The sequence below is a fragment of the Nelumbo nucifera genome, chromosome 3 (genome assembly GCF_055504915.1).
Source record: "Nelumbo nucifera cultivar China Antique chromosome 3, China Antique-T2T, whole genome shotgun sequence".
NCBI classification, from domain to species: Eukaryota; Viridiplantae; Streptophyta; class Magnoliopsida; order Proteales; family Nelumbonaceae; genus Nelumbo; species Nelumbo nucifera.
The window spans coordinates 36717043-36739751 of NC_142651.1; the positions used below are offsets into that span (position 1 = coordinate 36717043).

The following is a 22709-nucleotide window of genomic DNA, read 5'->3' on the forward strand; positions in this document are numbered from 1 at the left end:
AAACAAAAACTAATATTTAACTTCATGTTGAAATGAATATTGAGCTAGCTCAAAGTGGTAACCATGTAAATTAGCAGGCAATGACATTGTCATTCCACATATCTACAATATTATCGCCAACATATGTTATAATACTATATTTTGCACTCCACATAGTGTTGGTAGTGCTTACTGGGAAATATGTCAATTCCAATAAAATTCCATGCCGCTAACCATGGAAGTGGAAATGGAAATATGTCGTGGAAACTATCTCTTGTATTCAACATGGTGTTGGTAGTGTTCATTGGGGAATATGTCGGTTTCGATAAAATTTTGTGCCGCTAACCATGGAAATGGAAATATGTCCTGGAAATATTAGGGAAATTAGGAAAATTTTAAACCAAGAATGCTAGTAGAAAAAGGACAGGAGATTGGTAAAAGAAAGGAAGATTCACCATTTTACTTGCAAAGGATGCACCAATGAGGAGATAAGCAAGAATAAGGTGTTGATTTTCTCATCAAAAGTCTCCCACAGAAAAGCTCCTAGCCTAGGTGGAATCAATCTCCCCCATATCTCTTTAATAGGAAAAGGTTGCAATGAAGGCAAAGGGTTCTCTAGAGCCTTGAAGAAGGAAGCAAGGGGGACAAGGTCCAAATTCAACCATCATATTTAAGAGGAACCAAGAACATATCATTAAGAAGGTTTGATCAACCAAGCATGGTCCATTAGTCATCTCCTAAAACTTAGATCCCAGACAAATCCATTTCTTGAATTTGAAGGAATAATGAATTTTGCTACCAGGTCCCCTCTTTAGGAGGAAAGAGAAAATAAAGTAGGAAATTGATCTTTCAAAGGGGTTTGACCCAACCAAATATGTTCCCAAAATTTCATTTGATTGCCTAAGCAAACATCATAACTTAAAAGGAAGGAACTAAGGAAGAATTGCATTGATGGATTTCCAAGGGATTCTCCTTGTAGCCCTAGCGGCAACTTAGCATCCCACCTGTCCAATTAAATGTTGTGAATCACTTTCTTTTATCAATAATGGAAACTTTTATTAAAGAATTAATAGAAAAGGTATAGAAGAAGCAAGGGGAGGAGTAAAATCCCCTAACCCTCCCCAGGAAAAACAAAAAACAGAATCACAATACAGCCAAGAATATTTGATCCCTTCACACCCCTTGTTTAGCAAGAGCATCCGCAAAAGAGTTAGCACTTCTTTTAACCCACTGCAGCTGAATCTCTAGATTCTGAGATAGCCAATTTGAACTTTCTTTTTCATTGGAAAACTTCCATAATACAATTTCCTCCTTTTGCAACCAACCTATAACCACTTTTGAGTCTCCTTCAACAATTAAATTTATGATATTCAACTCTAAGTAAATGCCCTACACCAATTGGACCTGAAAACATTGCATAGCCTTCCCTTCCTCATCTCTGAATGTTCCTCCAATGCCTGAGGGTCTCAGATTACATTCACTACTTCCATCAAAGTTCAACTTAATAAAATAAGAAGCTGGTGGAAACCACAATGGACACTAATACTGACTACTTCAATTATGTCCTCGCTCCTCTCCTTTCTAGAAAATATGCATGAGTTCCTTTTTTCCCAAATTGTCCAACAGATGGCAGCTCTAACACACCTCCATATTATTCTGCCCCTCTCTCATGCCACCTAACAAAGGAAGAAGTAAACAGACCTTGTACACTTGGCAGGAATGTCCAACTACAACCAAACAAAGAGAGAAACCAATTCCAAATAACTGAACTAAAAGGGTAGGAGATTAATAAGTGGTAGTAGCTCTCACTATTAGCTTTAGAGAGGATACACCAATTGGGGGATAAGCACCAAGTTGATCTCTTTCTTTGGAGAAAATCGTGTTGCACCTTTCCAAGACAACTTCCCAACAGAGCTCCAACACTGGGAGAAATCAGTTTACCCCAAACCTCCAATATAGGAAAATCTTGTCCAACACTATCAAGGGACTGCACTAGAGCTTTGAAAAAAGATGCACAAGAAAACACACCAAAAGAATTTAAGGTCCGAATCCTACTATCCTCCCCAAGGGATCAATAATCACCCCACTCAAAATCTGAATCAAAGCCGATGCATTCTCAGCTTCCGAATCCCTGAGACCCCTTCTAAATCCAAAATCCCAATCATACCTAAAACTAGAGTCAGATGAGACCAAAAAGGTTGGAACTGCCTCCTAGTCCTTCTTAAACAAGGAAAGGGAAACAAGGAAGTAAATGTTCTTTCAAAGGCACATCTCCCACCCAAAAATGTTCTCAAAATTTTACAGAATTCCCAAAACAAATGCCATACCTGATAAAAGCAAGAAGGGAAGTAGGATGACATGAATGGATCTCCAAGAAGAAGCTCTTGTAGCCCTTGCCAAAACTCCCACATCCCACCCATCAGCCGCTTGCCCATGAATACTCAAGACTACCTTAACCCATAACTTATCTCTATCCTCTTTCTTTTTTTTTTTTTTGATCAGCAAGAAATTTGGATTTTTTTTGTCTAGGAATCCATTGTAACGATTGGTTAGTCGATTTCCTCAACTCTCCCAATGTCTGAGTCTGGTTTGAGGACTAAGATACACTCTTGCTATTGTCTGCCACCGCACCCTTCATCTCAACACTCACGTGACTACTAAAGGAGTCACTTTATGATAAAGCCTATCTTTCTCCCTAGGCAATCTCCATAATCACTTACCCAAAAGTGTCACAATTCCCTTCTCAATCTTTCCAACTCTTAACACACCTTGACCTTTATTTTTACAAACCACATCCCATTTGAATAGGTGGACCTTTTTCACATCTCTTAGGACCCATAAAAAAGTCCCTCAGTTTTTTTCAATCTCCTTGCCCACTTTTTGAGAAATCTTAAACATCAACAAAAAATAAACAGGAAGTTTAGACAAGGTGGCCTTAATCAAAGTTATTCTGCACCACCCCCCCCCCCCCCCCGCCCCAAGAATATGTACCTTCTCTTCAACACAAGTTATCTCTTAGAAAATCTCTCTAATACCGGGCTTCAAAAAGAGTGATCCCTAGGGTTCACCCCTAGTGGCAATCCAAGATATTTCATTGGCCAAGTGAAGATTGAGCACTCTATGATACTTGCATACTCCCTTAATACCCTCTCATCTAGATTGATTCCCGCAATACAACCATTGTCAAGATTAATTTTCAAGTTTGAAATCTGTTCAAAGAGTTGCACAAGTCTCAAATTCCTAATCCATTGATCTTCTCCAAAACAGAACAAAATGATATCATCTACAAATTTCAAATGCATAATCACCACTCTATCTTTCTCCACTCTTCATCCTTGTGATCAGCTTACTAATATCTGCATAATCACCCTCAATTCCCTTACCAGACTCTTTATCACTCTTAGTTCTAGTACCTTCACGATCCTTGATCACAATTCAATAAACAGCTCACTATAATGCAGAATTCCTTATGCCAAAAAATTGCCAAAGTTAAGAAACCTGCCAACCTGAAAACATAAAGTAAAGCCATCAGCTCAGCTTTCAAAGCCTCACCGCATCCTATTGGGCCCGAGTATAATGCAACAATAAACCAATATGCATCCCTTTACCCCACCAATTACCAATGCCCACTCTTCCAACTCTTCCTGTAAGGCTGTAACTAACAACATTCAATTTGAGCTGATTTGAGACAGCCACTGCTAAAGATAATTTGTAGCTATTCTTGCAGATGTAGAATTAGTTATTTGATGCAAACCCCTCACAATGACCTCAAGAGGAAAACAGCAAAGAAGGGCAAAGTTTTTTATGGGTCGGGTGATTTCTCATCACCTCTTCTGTACCTTTTTTTCTTGAATAAATTTTATTTTTTATTTATCTTCAAACAAAAAAAAGTTTTTTATCTATCAACCACTTGGACCATGACATTTTCCATTAGTGCCTCCTTTGAGTAGGATTGTTCCAAGAATATTCTTGCATTTTCTTCCTACACCCAAATTACAGCCACCTTAGAACACTTTCATAAGATTCTTCCACTTGCTTTTGGTAGTTAAATTAATGAATCTTCAAATACCCTGTCCACATTATCTGGAGGACCCACCTACATCCAAACAAAGAGAATACTCCTAAAAAGAAGGCACTTATGGGGGAGGAAAACACCAGCCTGGTCTTCTTCATAGCATACCTCAAGTATGGATCTTCAAATGAAGTATTGAACCCACTTCGCCAATTTCATGCTTACAGATGATATCTTCATCTATTCAACAGATTTATTTTATTTACCACTTAATAATAACATATCCAGTCAATCTACTTTTTGCTTTCAACACTGAGTTGACTTGAGATGCCAAAAAATAACCAAGTAAATTTGTACTTTCTTCAATTGGTAACATTTACTTTTTTATGGAAAAATGTGCAGAATTTACAATGATACTGTAAATTTGTATTATTTTATAAGTGTAAATTCGTACTTTTTTGCCTTCCCTGGCTCCCTCTATCATTGTTTACATCTTTTTTTCTGATAATTATCATTGTTAACATCTATTACAACCAATTTTCATTTGAAACCCCCACAGTACATTTCCTCCCTTCTTGCCCCTTGTTTTGCAAATGAATCATCAGCCATGCAGTTTGATGATCTAGATACCCATCCAATCAAGATAACCATCTCCTTTGCTTCATTCTTGATTTCCCTCAAGGTGTGCTGGTATTGCCAAGTTCCTTGCCAACATTTCTCGGCAAGCCCACTATTGTTCGAGAGTCATCTTTCACCTTTATGTTTCTCATATTCAACTTTTTTTTATCAGCAACACAAAAAGATCCATTAGATCATCAGAATGTGTACAACAAGTTGTGAGTAGACTTAAAGTCCACCTAAACCCCACTAATTACAATACAGACCCAAGCTTAACCCAACAAAGAAATTCATTAGTTACAAGCAAGCCCCAAAAGGACCTGAGGGATATCCAACTAGCTACAACGTAGCCCAGAACATAGATTGCCTATGGACTCCTTGCTTAGCTAGACCATCAGCTATGCTATTAGCTGACCTCCTAATCCATCTTATGTGAATTTCCATGTCTTTAGAAGCCTGCTTAAAGTGCCTGAATTCATTTCTTTAATCTCCAGATTGCTCCTTCCTCTTTTTTGAGCCAGTTTACAACGACTTTTGAGTCCCCTTCAATAATCAACCTGTCAATCCCCAACTCTTTAGTTTTCTCAACACCAAACACTGCTGCCTTCAATTCTGAATTCACCACATCACCATACTGGGTAGGGCCTGAGAACATGGCAATGAATAATGATATTTCCATTCTCCTCCCTTATTACCCCACCAATGCCCGATGGGCCAGGGTTTCCCAAACAGCTCCCATCAAAGTTTAGAGTCACTAAACCCAAAATCTAGTTTTTTACTTCTTAAACGTCTATTGAGTGATTAATTCTTAAAATTCCTTAAATAACAACTTTGGCTTAAGCTGAATATTTTTTAAATGATTTCAGAATTTCAAGTAGCTCAAATCTATACTCTGCAATCTGCATTCTCATCAGATGGCAGATTCTTTTAGAAAGGGAATTTAAAAGAGTCAATAATAACATGCAATTATCATATAAGGATCTCTATTCATAAAGAGTTCATCATATAAGTTGAAAATTTTGAAATACTCCTAAAGGATCTGGATAACCAATCAATCCAACTAGAAAACTCCGTATTGCTTGTACAAAATCGCTCATATAGAATATCAGAAGATATAATCCTAAAAAATTAACAAAATAAAAAACTGTTGTGATTCAATGATCAAATGCTTAATGAAACATGCAATTGATGCTAAATTTCTATAGAAAATTAAGCACATTAAAGGACACACAGGTGATAACTATTAAACTTACGAATCAAGTAGATGGAACCAGAGAGACTCTGACTCGTTAGGGTCCAACCGCTGGGTATTCCGTTGGCATAACCCAATAGAAGTTTGCAATATATCATGTATGGCATCTACCTGAATAACAGTGGCAATACATGAAACATGATTAGATAATCACCCATAAAGTACAACCAATCTTTCCAGTATAAAAGGTCAAGTTTATAAACCTCCTCCATCCTTAAAACAGAGTTGAGCTGTTCTATCTCAGTAGTCCCACTTAAAGGTATATCAGAAATTATTCTTTCTACAGCAGCATCTAGTATGGTAAACTTTTCATTGAGGCCAGAAAGAGTAAGTAATAATGCACTCCCAACATCACCAACTCTTTCCAGCAAGAAAGCAGCAGCATCTATAACCCCATATTCCTGGCATAGGCGTAAACAATGTTCCACCCTATAGCTTTCAAAAGTCTCCAAAAATTTGAGAACTGATTGGCGTTCATACTGGCATAAGAGCTGCACAGGACAAAATGCATGCATATGAAAAGCAGTAACGCTATACTTATAATTCACGGTTCTCAGATGCATTAAAAGATAAGAAAAAGAAACTCAGGAATACCATAGAAATTAGAGTGGCAGGAGAACCATTTGAACAATTGAATCCTATGAGATAAGATGAGTCAACATTGCAACATCACAATACTGACAAGCCACTAAGCAGATATTTACACTATTTTAATCCATTTTCCAGAAACAACAATCTGATGATAGATGCAGATACTTATGATAGATAATATAGTCCAAGAACCAAAAATAATAAGTTCAAACCACACAATTAGTAATCCAGAACAGAGTTCAATTTTTTTATCAACCAAAACAGAATGAAATATGCAGAAGACTAGTTGGAAGTCTGAGGCAAAGAAGACAAGATACACTAAGTTGTCTGCAGAACATGAGTTATTCCATTATAGATCATAACAAAAGTTGGGGTTGGGAAGACTAACAATGACAATCACGACAAACAAACCCAATTATAATAAGGAATTCAAATTCCAATTTAAAGTACCTGAAAACAAAATATAAATCCCATACATATAAGACAACTATTCAATTGTTAATCATATCCCCAACTCAGGAAATGCTAACCTCAAGATAAAGTTCAATCATTTCATCAGTCACATGGACTGGATTTTGACGTAGAAGCTTTGGGAAATCAGAAATCCTTGCCAAGTAAGCCTCATGTCCATTGGTATGGTCCTTCAACCTTTTTCCACATGAAACATCTAGGTTATCTCCTTTCTCCAAAGAAGAAAAGTTGAGTGTGCCAGCCAAATGAATCTCAATGATTGTTTTTAAATAAAGGAACAGGCTTTTTGGATGAGATCGAAGTCCAGCCAAGATTTGATGATATTCTTTATTGAAATGTTCAATGACCAAAAAGAATGCTCCTTCTCTGCAATAGGCAACAAGAAAAGTGTGATGTTATGAGTTAAGATACAAGTTATGGAATAACAATGGATAAAAAGAAATAGCACTCACAGAATTCACCTGCTCAAGTTAACCAGATCAGGAATTCGAGAGATTACTGCCGACTGAAATTGAGTCGATTCAGTATCCCTCAGCAGTCGTAACATGTCATTGATAAAAGAAAAGGCATGGATGGGTTCATCAGTATCTTTCAAATAGCTATCTAAAGCTGCAATATACTGACCTCTCCTAGCATGTATTAAACCACATACCTGTATATTGTCATATAAATCAATCTTTTAGAATGATGATGAATTATTCTCATGAAGTGACACTGAGTAAAAAACAATACAATATTGGATCTTTTACAATTCTAAGGCATTTGAAAATGATAGTGTATTAGCAAACTATGTGAAAAAATGTTAAACTAACACTTGACATGGAGAAATATACCTGGTGAAATTCTGCTTTCTCACAGAGATGTAAAACATATGATGAATCCCAGTTTGTCTCAGGCACCACTTTCAAAAGAGCAATAACATGTTTCTCTCTTCTTTTCAAGGTTTCAGTTTTCTGATGGTGAACGCTCAGTGAGAGACTACTCTCTGATGTCAAGTATTCTAAGATATGACTCAGTACACTTTTTGAAACAGTAGCCTGTTTACATGCAACAAAGTAAGCAATGAACTCGAGCAGATGAGCCATATCCTTCTTTGAAGGCCATATTTCTGGGTAACCTGTGTCATCAATGCCAGAAGATCTTTCTACTTCAGATATTTCCAAATCAAGAATATGAATAAGGGTGTCTACTGTGTTTTGGACCATTAAATCCAGACTTTCTATCTTTGGATCATTTTCTTTGACATCCTCCGAGTTAGTATCTGATCCATGGAAAGAATGGTCAGATCTAGGAACTTCTTCTTCCAAGAAAGCACAACTAATAACTTGTAAAGTTGCTTCAGTATCCAACAATAAGAGAGGATACAGATTTGGGCAAGTTCCAGTAGATGATTTTGTGCCTGCTACAACTTCTGAATTCAAGTCATTAGAATCCTCTATGAGGAATTGCATAAGTTCTGCCCTAAGTGATGGTAGGCGGGTGGGAGGAATGGAACCATGTCCTGCAAAGCATATATTTAATGCTTTAGTGCCTTATCTTTAGGAGTTTTATTGTATTCCTAGACAAGTACTGAGTTTCCAATTTATACAGAAGACAAAACCTCAAAAACATTTTAGAGTGATGCAGGTTCATTTCAACCACCAAGAAAGCACATCTGAGTATTTTCTAATCATTTGATTACAAGATTACGAGTATAAAGCCATGGAAAGCTTCTGATGTTGCAATTTCTGATATGAACTAAGTAACATGTAAAAGTCAAACATTGTGAATATATATATATATTCTATAAATTGACCTTGTGCAAGGTTAGGGAAGATCCCATGGACAAACTTAGTTTTGATATCATTTTTAAGCAATAACCACAAATCATTAAGCTTCACATGTTTGATGTAACCAGCCTTAAATATAATATAGTTAACAACTTGGTCAAGGTAATGACAATTTTGTTCCCCAATAGTAGGAGAATTTCTGTTTACATGCATAAGCATCATTCAGATGCAGTACATGAAGAATAACTACGCAACTACTAGATGACTAACATAGCCTCTAAGTGGCTATCACCTTGCATTTGTTCTCTTTGCAACAACTCTCATGGTTTGGCTAATCATCAACTCTTAATCTCCAGCACATATGCTTTGGGAATATGGCAAGTTGGCAACATTTTTCCTCTATTTGAGTGAGATGGACACTCACGAGCTGGCAGCCACAAGGTCTCAGCAAAGAAAGGGCTGTTATGTAGATGATTGCAAACATAAAGATGTTTGAGAATAGTAGCCCTTTGCTCAATTTGGGAAGAAAGAAATGTTATAACTCTTAAGGAACAAAAACAAAGATAAGGAGATTCTGATAAAATTTATTGCAAGCAAGGTGGCCCACTTGGTATGTATGAGCATGGTTTAAAATGTCCCTAAATTCCCTAAAATTCCCACAACGTATTTCCATTTGCATGGGTAGCAACACGAAATGGAATCAACGTATTCCCCAATGAACACTACTAGCACTATGTGGAGTACAGGAGATAGTTTCCACAACATATTTCCATTTAAACTTCCATAGGTAGCAAAATAAAATTTTACTGGAATCGACGTATTCCCCAATGAACACTACCAGCACTATAAAGAGTATAATAGATAGAATTATAACATAAGTTGGTGACAATATTGGAGATATGTGGAGTAACAATGTTATTGCCTGCCTAACTTACATGATACCACTTTGAGCCAGCACAACATTCATTTGTCATTTCAAACATGAAGTTAAATATTAGTTTTTTTTTATGTAATAGATTTTTTTTGGTATCTTCTGAAGGGCTACACAATGGGGGGTAGCCCATCCCCCAACCCAAGTGCAGGCGGGATTTGATCCCAAGTCTCCACTATGACCAGCAGGAGACCTTAACAACCAGCTGGCTGGCACCTTGTGTGGGTAATAGATTATTTGGTTGATCTATTACAACCATTTACATTTTTTATGAGCTTAAATGTTGCTTTAACTCATTCTATCATGAAATCTTGAATCTTAAGGTTTAAAGGACAACCCTCCAAACATATTCCTTTCTCTATAACCTTAGCTTCTTAGCTTTGTTTAATGATTTGGAACAGGATAATAATTTAAAAAGGCACGCCCATGCATCTTATATCATTTCATAAAACATCATTTATATTTTTGCATATTTTACAATGTTTCTACCATGCCTATAATTTTACAATATTTCCAACGATATTTCTGACATTTCCAACATGTTTCCTACATTTGGACGACCGACATTTCCACCGCACTGACATTTTAAACCTTGATCAGAAGTTTGGGGAAGCTTGGAATTTGGGGTATTGGATACTAGAGAGATTTGAGGGACCAAGTTAGGAATTGATTGTCATGTGATAGTGAATAGGATTGGGTGGTGTTATGCACTTATACTAAAGAGAGCATCATGCAGTTTGGGGGGCCTGTAGGAAGTTAAACATTTCAGGTGTTGTGGGAAAAAGGAGTTGAGTTTATGTGTTCGGCAAGGTGGAGTAAAAATTGAGTGGTGATTTTTTTATTGGGGAGAGGTTTTTGAGTAGTGATATGATAGCTGCTAGGAAATGCTATCTTATTACCCATCTCCGTGTAATACTCTTTAATACTTTAATAAAACTTTATCTTTATTATCAAAAACAAAAAAAAAAAGCCACTAGGAGCCTCAGGATTTGGAAGAGCTGATAAAAACAAGGAAACATTCGGCCTAGTTCTATTCAAGGCCATTATGACTTCTCATGTGAAGAACAGCAGCTCATTACATCTTCATGTAAAGAACCCTTTATGACTTCTCAAAAATAATCTTGAAAACAAGGGATCAGAACTTGGACTCTGAAACCCTAAAACTGGCTTTTCCTTGAAAATGAGTCAATTTACAAGATGTACCAAAAAATACCTATTTTACAACCCATGCTTCTGGTAAAAGAAGACAATGCTGCCTCATAGGAGGAATTCTACATAATAACGAGTCAAATCACCATTTGTAAAGCATCAGTAATCGGGATGGAAGAATGTTGAGCAGCTCAGAACACAATACTCAATTCAGAACCAATTCAAGGTCAAAGAATCATTCTTGGAGAAATTCTAAAAGAGGTGGTGGAGGTAACCCCAGATGCAGTATGCACATTGTGGAAAATCAGATCCATGATTGAAAATATAAGGTTAATTGCTTTTCAGGCTCCAATTATTGCACATATATCAGGAGGTGAGCAATGTTGTGGTCAATTTTCTTTTTAATGAAAACACCATAACCACCCAAATGGAATAACTTGGACAAGCACCACCCTTTAAAGTCTGACAAAGATTAATGTATTTTAATAGGTGTTACCCTTGTTTTTAGGATGAGAAAAACAATACAGTTAAAGTAAAGGAACTGAACATCCACTTATCCACATTATTGAATAAGAACCTCTAGGAGCATATTGCCAAGATTTCCTTCTGAAAAATTGGAAAGATGAAAATAAATAAAGTATTATTTCCCATTTTCATATGCAAATAAAGCAGAACTTTACTTCCACAAACTTTACTAATTATAATCCCTTGCATACCTGGAGGAAAAGCAAGACCCGAAAAGCAATACTTCAGATAAACAAGAATTCGGTACCTGCTTACAAATTCAAAAACAAAAAAAAAAACACTTTAAGGAGTGCAATAGAAAATCAACATTATGAAAAATGAAATTAAAATAAGTATGAAAAGTAGAAATAACAAGTCCATTTATTGTAGTTACGGTAAAATCTTGCTATCCAAGTGATATATAAAATCAATGCAGCCCCTAAATAAATTTCCATGATACCCATTTTTTAGTTATTTACAGCAATGAAAGTGTTTGAAAAAGGTCAAGAAGAAAAAAAAGGTTCAACAAAAAAGAGAAAAAAATGGAACACCATCAAACAAAAAAAAACCAATTACCTGTTTCAGATTCAAGCACCATGCATCAAGAAGAAATATTGACATGATAAAAGCATAAGATTTAAGAGGAGAAAAATAGGGGAAAATAATATAGTGCTCAATGCCAAAATCTACTGTTTCTTGTAGATATGCAACAGATTTAAGCTGCATACCCAATAGCAACTGCATCATCCCCTTGGCTATTTCGCAGAACCTGCAAGAGCTCCTCCAAAGGTGCCTTGAAATCATCTAAACCTCGATTGAAAAGATATATTAAGGCACCGTATAATCCATGCTCCTGGCATAACCTAACTACCTACAAGATAAAACAAATAGATGAGAAGGAAAAAAAAAACACCAGAGAAGAGGGCCAAGCAATCAATTGTCACTCAACATCCTACTTCCTAAAACAGAGGAAAGAAAGAGCACTTGATTGAAGTCCAAGGAAGAAATGTCCATATGAAGAACACATTGTTCAACTCGTTGCAACCATCCTTTTTCACTGTAGTGCTCTACCAATGCTTGCATAATCTACAAAATAAATTAAAACACAAAAGAGTATAAGAGATTATTGTATTCCAATTTACCTGCCATCAAGGCAACTAACTAACCATAAGCTATACCTCAGGAGGTAGACACCCAAGCATATCCTTCAATATATATGGCTCCAAGAGCTCCAAAAATGTACCTAGTGCCATTGAAAGGTCATAAGCAGACAAAAAATTAAGTATTTTAGAACCATAGGCAATTATGTAATATGATCTAGATGATATAGTTGTATCTAATACATTAGCTGTTCCAACATAAAGTATGCTTAAAATATGAGTATATATGAAACATTAATACATATAAAAAAACATTAAAAGATTGCAAAATTCTCTTGCTGAACTCTACAGGAATAAGTTTACAATGGATAGGCTCGACCCTAATTTATTTACAATGGACAAGCTCCACCCCCCCCCCCCAAGTGTATTCTTCAGTTCTGCCTAATGTGATAGTACGCCCCAACTATCATTTATGTTAAGAGAACTTCATTTTGAGAGATTGCATACATGATCAATCCACTTAGGATTTTTATAAAAGTGGTCCAACCCACAAATAGGGATTCTAACTCTCATGGAAGAATCCATCACATTGCTTTCATTGACACAGTTTGTCCTTCCTTAAGCCACACCCCTACTTTAACTTCTTTTTCTAATTGAAACCCTTAGTCATCCCCATCATTACTCCCTCTTGACTGTTTGAACCCTCCCCCCACCCTCTTCTTGCAAACAAATTCCAAGTTTTTTTGGCAATTCTCACTATTCATCACCAGAGATTTCTGCATTTATCAGAAATTTTGACCCAGGAAACCTTTCTAGGTCAAATTGCATAGCCCTATTGACTATAGTATAATTTTGTCCATCTTCCCTGTGCTTATCCATGTTAGAGCAGTTCAAATGACACATAGTTGAATCGGATGTGTAACTTCACCTGTCCAAAAAAGAACAAATTATATTAACTCAAAATAGTGTGAAAGGAGGTTATGTCCCTCACAAACAAGAGAAATACAAATAGAAGCAAGGAGAAAAGGAGAAAATACAACAAGATAAGATACAAGCAATATACAATATAAACATGGTCCCATCACCCCATATCTCTAAATCCCCCCTCAAACTAATGTCGGGAAATAAGCATTAGTTTGTCATTGAGAAATTGATGGCGAGCATGTGTCAGAGCTTTCATAATGAAATCAACCAATTGAAGACCAAAAGACGCATGAGGAAGGATAATATGGCCTACAAGGTAAAGATCCCTAATGAAGTGGCAATCAACCTCAATACGTTTTGTTCTTTCATATAATACTGGGTTTAAGGCAATCTTGATTGCACCGTATTATCTGCTTAGAAAGGGATAGGAGAAGAATAAGAAAGACTAATGTCATTCAAGAAAGCACGGAGCCACACCAATTCACTACAAGTTAAGGGCATTGTGCGGTACTTTGCCTCAATAGATTATTTAGAGACAATTTGTTGTTTCTTACACTTTCATGATATTAAGGAATGTCCAAGAAAAACACACCACCCCGTAGTAGAGCATCTAGTGTCAGAGCACCTAGCCCAATCAACATCAACATAGGCCTTAAAAGTGAATGGGAAGGATGAAGAAAAGAAGAGGTCAGGGTCCCTTGAATATAACGGATAATCCAATGAATTGCTAACATATGAGGCTTCCACAGGGTAGAAACAAACTAACTAACAATTTGAACTGCATATGAAATGTTCGGTTGAGTCATTGTAAGGTATATCAGACTACCAACCAGATGTCGTTAAGAGGTAGCATCAGCAAGGAGCTTGCTATATTCCTTAGAGAGCTTATGATTAAGTTCAAGAGGTGTATCAACTTGTTTAGCATCCATCAAAGAGGTTGGTTTCACTAAATCAAGAGCATATTGTTGATTGACAAAGTGTAGGTACATAGTGGTCACTAAGACCATCAGAGTACAGAGGGTGTCAAACCAACACTATACGGATGCCTACGATGAATCCATAACCCATTGCACGTTTGCAATGAGTTCATACTCAAAATAGGTCACGATGAACTTCGGCTAAAGTGAATCCGCGATGAACCTTAGACAAACATAAACCTACGATAAAGTCGATCACACATGCATCTTTAAATTACGTGTGTGGGTTTAATAAAAGCGCGCCCACCGAACAACGACGTCACTCGCACCACGTCAGTATAAAAGGGCCACAAAAGAAATAGCGTACATAGAGGATCTTAAGGGAAAGGAAACCCTATCTTCAAAGGATCTCACTAGACACGTGGTGAAACCCCAATAATGCTCCCTTAATAGTCAAACATAAAGGAAAGATCTCCTTTCCTAACAGGAAAGGTCTCCTTTTAAGTCATTCTCCTTATATAGCCTTGGCTTTTTCTCTATAAAAGGGGAGAGCAATTCTTCCCTAGAGAGACAACACAATACAACTTTGACCTAGGGTTTCTCACAAGGAGGCAACCCCCTTCTCTCCTCTTTTCTCCTCTCTTCCCCACGTCCTCTCTCTTCCCCGTCGCCTCCTCCAGACTTTCGGAGACTTGATCGTCTGCCAACGAGAACACTATCCTACCTACACAAAGTGCCCATGATTAGAATGAGACACTTCTAAGCCCAAGAAGTAAGATACATGACCAAGATCTTTCATCTTGAATGAGTAACTAAGAGTTTGTTTCAAGGAATAAATACCACTAGCATCATCTCCAATAACAAAATATCATCCATATATACGAACAATAGAGTGATGCCACAAGAACTTCTCAGGGAGAACAAAGAATAGTATGCAAAACCCAAAGTAAACTCAACATCAATAACGGTGGACATGGATCTAAATTTCTCAAACCAAACCTTAGGTGCTTATTTGAGGCCCTAAAAAGGCTTCTTCAATCAGCAAACCAACTCAAGTGCAGCATTATACTCAAGAGGTGGCATCATATAAAATGCCTCCTTCAAATCCCCAAGCAAAAAGGCATTTTTTACATTCTTCTGATGAATAAGCCACTTCTTAATAGCAGAGATAGCAAGGATTATACACACAATGGTCACTTTTTGCTACAAGAGCAAAAGTCTCTTCGTAGTCAGTGCCATATTCTTACTTATAACCTAGTGCAACTAGGCAATCTTTATATCAAGCAAGGCTCCCATCTGACTTCAATTTTATTGAGTACACCCAACAACTGCTAATAACAAAAGCATTTTGTAAAGGATGAACCTAGTCCCATGTATCATTTTCCAGTAATGCTTGAACTTCAACATCCATAGCTTGTTGGTAAGTCTCGGGAATTTCTGTAGAAGACAACACAGCATAAAAAGACTTGTGGCTAGATGGGAAGCCATAGCGGTCAGGTGGGCATCAAACACGAGTAGAAAGACATAAAGGTGGATCTAAGGTAGGAAATGGATCAGGAGTAGAAGAGAGTGGAGTTCTTACTAAATCAATAGGAGACATAGATCCAATAACTAGAAGTGAAGAGGGCAGAGGTGTAGGGGCTAGAGCAATTTGATGTCCCTTCATGTAGACCTAGAATGGTCGTGTAGAAGGAACAAATGAAGACGAAGATCCACTGGACCTGCAAAATCAAAAGACTACAAAGACAAACCAGAAGAAGTAGATATTTTGCCATGTGAGAAAAGAAAGAGATATTTTCCAAAAAGACTATGTCCCAAGAGATAAGCACATGATGAAGCTAGGGATTGCAACAAAGAAAACCCTTCTGATCAAAGTTATATCCCACAAAAGCATACATTACCACCTAAGGAGTAAGCTTTGTATGCTCATGAGGTAAGTTAACAAAACAAACACATACAAACACATGGAGCATAGAAAAATCAGGAGAACGATGAAACAAGCATCCATATGGTGAAGAATTGTGTAATATAGACGAAGGAAACAAATTTAAGAAACACAACAGTGTTGGCTGCCTCCGCCCAAAAGGAATTAGGTGTTGAAAGTCAGAAAGAACGGTCCTCACCACACTCAAAATATGCCCCTTCTGTTCTTCCACCTAGTTCTGTTGTGGGGTACCAAGGCAAGATCTCCTAGATTTAATTCCCTGTTCTTTCAAAAAAGTCTGAAAATCACCTGAATTTCCATCATAACACGCCCCCTAAATCTGAACGTAGGACTCTGAGGCATTAAACTGGGTCATCACCATAACAAGTGTCACAAACATCAATCTAGAATATCGATATGTCAATATGTCCCTAAGCCTCTAGAGCAAGGTTATAGAAATTAAACTTTGATGGGTGCAGCAGCTTAGGCAACCCAAGGATGTGAGGTATCAGAAGTGTGGCTAAATAGGAGTACAACTCAGGTTGGCCCGAGTTAGCATTTTACATTGCTTTAGGCTCAGGCATCAAGCCGGGCCCATTCAAATTTTGAAAAAAGCCCAACTCGAGCCCACCCAAGTTGCACCTATAGTTAAAGATGATGGAATAAGCATATTACATAGCTTGCTTCTCAGACTTTGTTGGTAATGAAAACTGAGAGCAGAGTTTCCAGTATTACTACAAGGGCTAAAGTTAGCTGCAATTAAGGTTGAATTGATATATCTACAAGTAGAAGGGGTGTCAAGTAGTGGTAACTGGATTACATCAGGGGAAGAAACATCAGAACATCACAGGCACTAAGGTTTCTGGTTAGAAAACAAAAAAGCCTTGACTACAAATCTGAACTGCTTGTTCAAATAGGTTCCCAGAACACTTGTCCAAAAAAAAGTTCCAAGATCTGTTAATTCCCAAGCAGATTCATTAGCTAGATCTGGGATTACAAGGGACAATCTTGTATGCGGTACACCAGATCTGGGAGGAGGTTTGTAAAGTTCTATTATAGCTATATGCTCTTCTCTTTGTACCCTGCAATTTACTTGTTGAGGTTGCAGGGATAACTCTTTTCATAATGAGTTTCACATTTGCATTGCTGATTAAAAAAATATTTTATCACATCCTAGATGCATAGCATCCTGCATGTATTATCATGAAAAATACCTCCATGTTTAACAGCCATAAATTTGGAGAAGATGTCATCAAAAAGAATGTCGATCCTTTTTATATGAACACAAAACTCTACTGCAACACCACCAACACGTGCAAATTGTTCTTCCATCTCTGAGTGTACAGAGCTTCTTATACTCTTTGGGTCATTCACTTGTTCTACCTTTTCAATTTGGTTGCAGAATGCCACTGAAATATAAGAAAATACTTCATCTACGTATGATAACAGCAACTCCACCAGATAGGGCATTATGGTCTCCTGTATGGCATCCAAGGTTCTGGGAAGATCAATGACACCATGTGCATGGCCATCATAGAGCCTCATTGCCATGTCTAGTGCACCCATCCAGTCACCTGCCCTTCGAAGAACCTGAATGCGTTCCTTCCATGGAAGAAGACGAGAAACCACTAGATGCATAGGCCCAAGCATGTATATGCTAGCTCCTCTTGCAGCAACACAATTGTGATACGCCTTCTCAGGGTTACCAAAAACATTAGTGAAGTATGTATGATATGTAATGATGTCAACTCCTCCAGAACCATCTACAGCAAAACTTGTTCGATGCAATTCAGTTCCTTCCTTAGCAAACAAACACAGCTGTCCTCTCAGTGTCAGAACTACCAACATCTGCAAGAAATACGAGACCTTCAAAATCCTGTAAATCTAAGAGCAGGTAAAAGAAAGCATTCCCATGCATGCATTAACCACACAAGGTCAGAAAACAAAAAAAGAAAAAAGATAAGGAAATAAAACTATATTGCAAAATGTGTAATAACGGATATAAAGAAAAGACAAATACAGATATCATACCTGATCATCCAACCACTGCACACCAATTGCTACACTGTCAAGTGTCCATTCCTTGTATATTTTCAATTCTGATTTAACCAACTTTGCTACTTGAATCTTCCTATCCCATGCAATTGCAAGCAACGAAACTTTCTCAAATGTCTCCCCAGGAAAACTTTCTGTTACAAAACCATATTTAAAAATGTATATAAAAAAACTTGTTTGAAAATCCAATTAATTTTCAAGCTTTGCTTGGAAATGCAGGCACCAAGTCCAGATAAAGTTTTGAAAGGTCAGCACCCAGCACAGAACTTTTTTTACATGTTTCTAATAAATTAAGACTGATAAATGAATTATGTCTTACCAGTGGAGGAACCCTGGGGTTGTGTCATACATTTCCATGCAGTATAAGGCATAGAACCTTCCCGAACTCCATCTGGCTTAGAAAGTTGGGCATAGACCTCCAAAGTTGGACTCAGCCTTGCCTACAAGAAAGATATGCATCTTCAACATGTTGCAAGCATGAAGTCAACACAGTAGCAAGGACAAGTTGACAAGTGATTATCAAAAAAGGATGAGTTGCTAAGTTAAATGGGCATTTGGATTTAGTATACTTTATCTCAGGAATCCATACCACCAGAGCAGTTTGATGGGTGACAAATATGACCACACCTTCATCAACCAAAGAAGACCCTTCACTTAAGATTTTCCAACCAGCTTCTCCCCCAACTACACCTCCTACGACACCCCCCATCATGCTACCAATACCACTGGCAGAAGTCGTAGCATTTCCTTGTGCAGATATTGGATTACCCTCATGGGATTCATAAAGCAGAAGAGGAGACGCAGTAAGTACAGTACCTGTTCTTTGCCCATCAAGAAGGCACTGTTCAAACAATAGGCAGAAAGTTCATTATACAGTGAAGAAGAACAATTTTGACAAATAAATGTGTGAAATTTAGAAAGAATGAAGTTCAAGGTCTACAAACAGCAACTTCCCAGGAAAAGACAACAAACCTGTGTTTTGATGGTGATCTTATTAAACAAGGGAAACACTGAGAAAGCATGTAAAAGAACAAGACCTTTGCAATCACCAGTAACTGCTTTAAACTGACGTGTAACTTGAGAATCTTGCCCTAGAAATAGTGTATGTACAACTGGTGCTGTATGTCCCCCTGTGATTACTTTTGCTACTGCTTCCCTCTGAACATCCCAAACAGTTATATGACCATCACCATATCCTGCCAATAGCAGGTCCCCTTGCTGATTGAAGCACATAGAAGTTACAGGGGAATGAGATTTTTCACCATGAGCACCAAGTATGGACATCTGGAACATATGAAACATATCTTAATAGGTCTGAGCTATTTTGATTGAAAGTAGAAACAGAATTGCAACATGTGGTCCTAATTAAAAAAAGAAAAAAGGTCCTAAAACTGAAATATTAACAAAGATTCTAGTAAATTAAAATTCAACTTAAAAATAAAATACATGCCAAGTCTAAAAAAGAGGTCCTAATGGAGTCAGCACCACAAGGTTTCTCTGGGAGCTAGAACATTCATAAGCTTTAACTCAGCACCAAACACATCAATAAAGAAAATTTACCCAATCTATTGAGGGTCTTGGGAGGGTGAACCGGATAAAAACCTAATACTCAGCATTTTCTTGCATAAAGTGGCAGTTCACATACTAAAACCTATTTTCTCATGCTTGTCAGCCCAAGATTCTACCTTTGCAGCAAAATGTGTATTTTCCTAAAGGATGGAACTAAAAAAAGAAATACTTGCTAGAATAAGTCTTCTAAGTCCTAAAAACATCCAGATAGCCAACAAGCCTGAAGAACCAATCAAAAGATTTCACTCCAAAGAGAACTGAATCAGATTGAATCTTTTATTTTTTTTTGAAGAAAGATAAAGTATAACATATTCATTTGAACAAAAGGTTCACCATACAAAGAGTATATGTACACGTATAAGCCAAAAAAGGACCTCAAAAGAAATTCACCCTCAAAAAAAAAAACATCCAAAGTGTCATCCTTGAAAGTGTTATGAATAGACAACCAATCTCAGAGAAGTCCAACAGCCCGGTTGATGACTTCTGCTTCTGATGAAGTTTTTTGCTCCTAAATTCTGCAATTTCTCTTGAGCCAGATTGCCCATAAAATTGCCAAGGTGATGGCAGACCAACTGACTTTCCCTTTCTTTGTCATGCCAACAACCTGCCATTCATCTAACAAACTGCTTTGAGAAAATGGTTCGAATTTACAGTTCAAGAAAAGATGATTTGACATCTCAGCCTCTCGGTTGCAAAGGGAACACAGCATGTCTGAAATGTCGAAACCCTTCTTCCGAAGCAATTCTTTGTACAGCCACTGAATTTACAATGGCTATCATGTTTCAAGAATTGCATGGACACCCATATAGACCTAGAGAAGGGTATATAGTTGGCTTACCTTTTATCAACCTTTGATCCCAAATTAGGTGGGCAAGGCAAATATAAAATATTTAAATGAGAAACTATAGATGTCAACAAGGATCAAAAAATTGCAATGTATCGGGGTGTATCGACCGATACGTATCGTATCGGAGGCTTCCCGATACGCCCCTACAGGGGGTGTTTCGGGGTTTGGTCTAGTTCAGGGGGTAAATCAGCCCCTCTGAACCAGTTTCAAAGAAATAATAAAAATAAATAAATAAAATGCAAGCAAAGATACAGGCCAATACACCCCTACCGGCATATCGGCTTGTATCGATATTTTGAACCTTGGATGTCAACAGAATGGGGGTAAGATAATAATGATTTGATTTGCCTTAGGAAAGGATAGAAGTAATGTGACCAATCATCTGAACCTTAAGTAGCACCAGATGAAGCACTAAGATGCTTTGCACAAGAGTGGAAATGGATAAGCAGGACAGAAAAGGACTCGTGCATCCTTTGTTTCCATACTCTGTTGTTAAGCTTTGAAAAAAGATTGTGAAATGCAAGAAGTAGCAAATTTTATTCCACCTTTTCCATTAGTTCAATGGATAATGGAATGATTAATCCCCAGTCATACCATTATCTTTTTTTTATAAATAACATGGAATTTCATTAAGATTTAAAAGGAATTATAATATACATACAAGCAGAGGGAGGTAACATATCTTAACTCCCCTGCAACCATCAAAGCAAAATTACAAGATTAGAAATGAGCCCACAATAAAAAATCCCTAGTCACCCCTTGCTTTGCTAGCCCATCCGCAAAGGAGTTAGCAGATCTCTTCACCCAATTGAATTTTATCTCCATATCTTTTGCCAACCATTTAAGCTTTTTCCTTTCATTGTTGTGATTCCACATTGCAGTCTTGTCTTCCTTTAGCCATCTTACCACGACCTCTGAGTCCCCTTCAATTATCAGCCTCCTAATGTTCAGGTCTTTTGCTCTTTGAACTCCCTCCAATGCCATAAAAATCTCAGCCCTAATGAAGTTACCCCCTCTAATAGGGCCAAAGTAAATAGCTCAAATAATCCCTTCCTCATTCCTGAAAACTCCCCCAATACCCAACAAACCTGGGTTCCCAAGGCTGCTGCCATCAAAATTCAGTTTTAGCCTTTTAGGAAGCCCGAATGGGGAGGTATCCAAGAGGGACTTGTATCCCTTTTAATCTGGGCAGAACTTGCTATCTCTTTCCAACTCCTCAACAGGTCATCCATGGTGAAGTCCATGAATAAATCCAGAGATTTCAGCCAACGTACCACCCTAATATGGATCAACTCTATTAGGTTCTCAATGTTTCTCTCCTTTTCTGAAAAAAAAAATCTTGAGTTTCTTTCTTCCCATAATGTCCAACACACCGCAGCCCTCAGACACCTCCACATGATCCTACCTCTTTTCATTGGCCAGATTAAAAAGGAAGGAGAAAACAAGCTTTGTACATTCATAGGAGGGTTCCAGCTACACCCAAAAAGTGAGAAAACCCATTCCCATATAGTTTTAGCATAGTGGCAAGATCCCTAGTCATACCATTATCCACTTGATCATAGAATCTGGCATTTTTCCACTTACACCTGGCAATCTAAACAGATCCTACGAGACAACTTCAGGGAAAAAAGAGAGGAGGATGGGCTAGACCATCAAATTCCAGATGAATAGAAAACACTTGTAATCATGACTTAAATGGTCACATACTGAACAAATTTTATTCCACCTTTTCCACTAGTTCAATGAATAATGGAATGATTACTCCCTAGTCATACCATTATCCACTGGATCATACGATCATTGCCATTTTTCCACTTATACCTGGCAATCTAAACAGATCCTATGAGATAACTTCAGGGAAAAAAGAGAGAAGGATGGGCTAGATCATCAAATTCCAGATGAATAAAAACACTTGTAATAATGACTTAAATGGTCATATACTAAAAAATAGTACAAAACACAAGAATGCAAGGGTATTGTTTTGAAGAACAAGATGAACTGGAAGATGAGATTTTGATATTTGAAATTGGATGAAATCTTGCAATAATAAAGACATGATTAAAAAGAGAAACAAAAATTTTGCAGAAATGGGAATTG

The 22709-nt window shown here is 37.4% G+C and overlaps 1 protein-coding gene across 4 annotated transcripts in view; it reads right to left on the reverse strand.

The window, feature by feature from the left end:
• SETH5 (transducin family protein / WD-40 repeat family protein) overlaps positions 1-22709 on the reverse strand; it is a 36290-nt gene that overhangs the window by 10554 nt on the left and 3027 nt on the right. For all 4 annotated transcript variants that reach the window (XM_010253227.3, XM_010253218.3, XM_088902060.1 and 1 more), the window contains exons 2-15: positions 19169-19480; positions 18786-19037; positions 18516-18636; positions 18173-18330; positions 17356-17989; positions 12455-12519; positions 12261-12362; positions 12005-12147; positions 11489-11544; positions 7757-8424; positions 7385-7575; positions 6983-7289; positions 6065-6352; positions 5863-5972 (exon numbers count right to left, since the gene is read on the reverse strand). In XM_010253227.3, the coding sequence (XP_010251529.1) occupies positions 5863-5972; positions 6065-6352; positions 6983-7289; positions 7385-7575; positions 7757-8424; positions 11489-11544; positions 12005-12147; positions 12261-12362; positions 12455-12519; positions 17356-17989; positions 18173-18330; positions 18516-18636; positions 18786-19037; positions 19169-19480 (3407 nt within the window). The remainder of the gene's footprint in view (positions 1-5862; positions 5973-6064; positions 6353-6982; positions 7290-7384; positions 7576-7756; positions 8425-11488; positions 11545-12004; positions 12148-12260; positions 12363-12454; positions 12520-17355; positions 17990-18172; positions 18331-18515; positions 18637-18785; positions 19038-19168; positions 19481-22709) is intronic.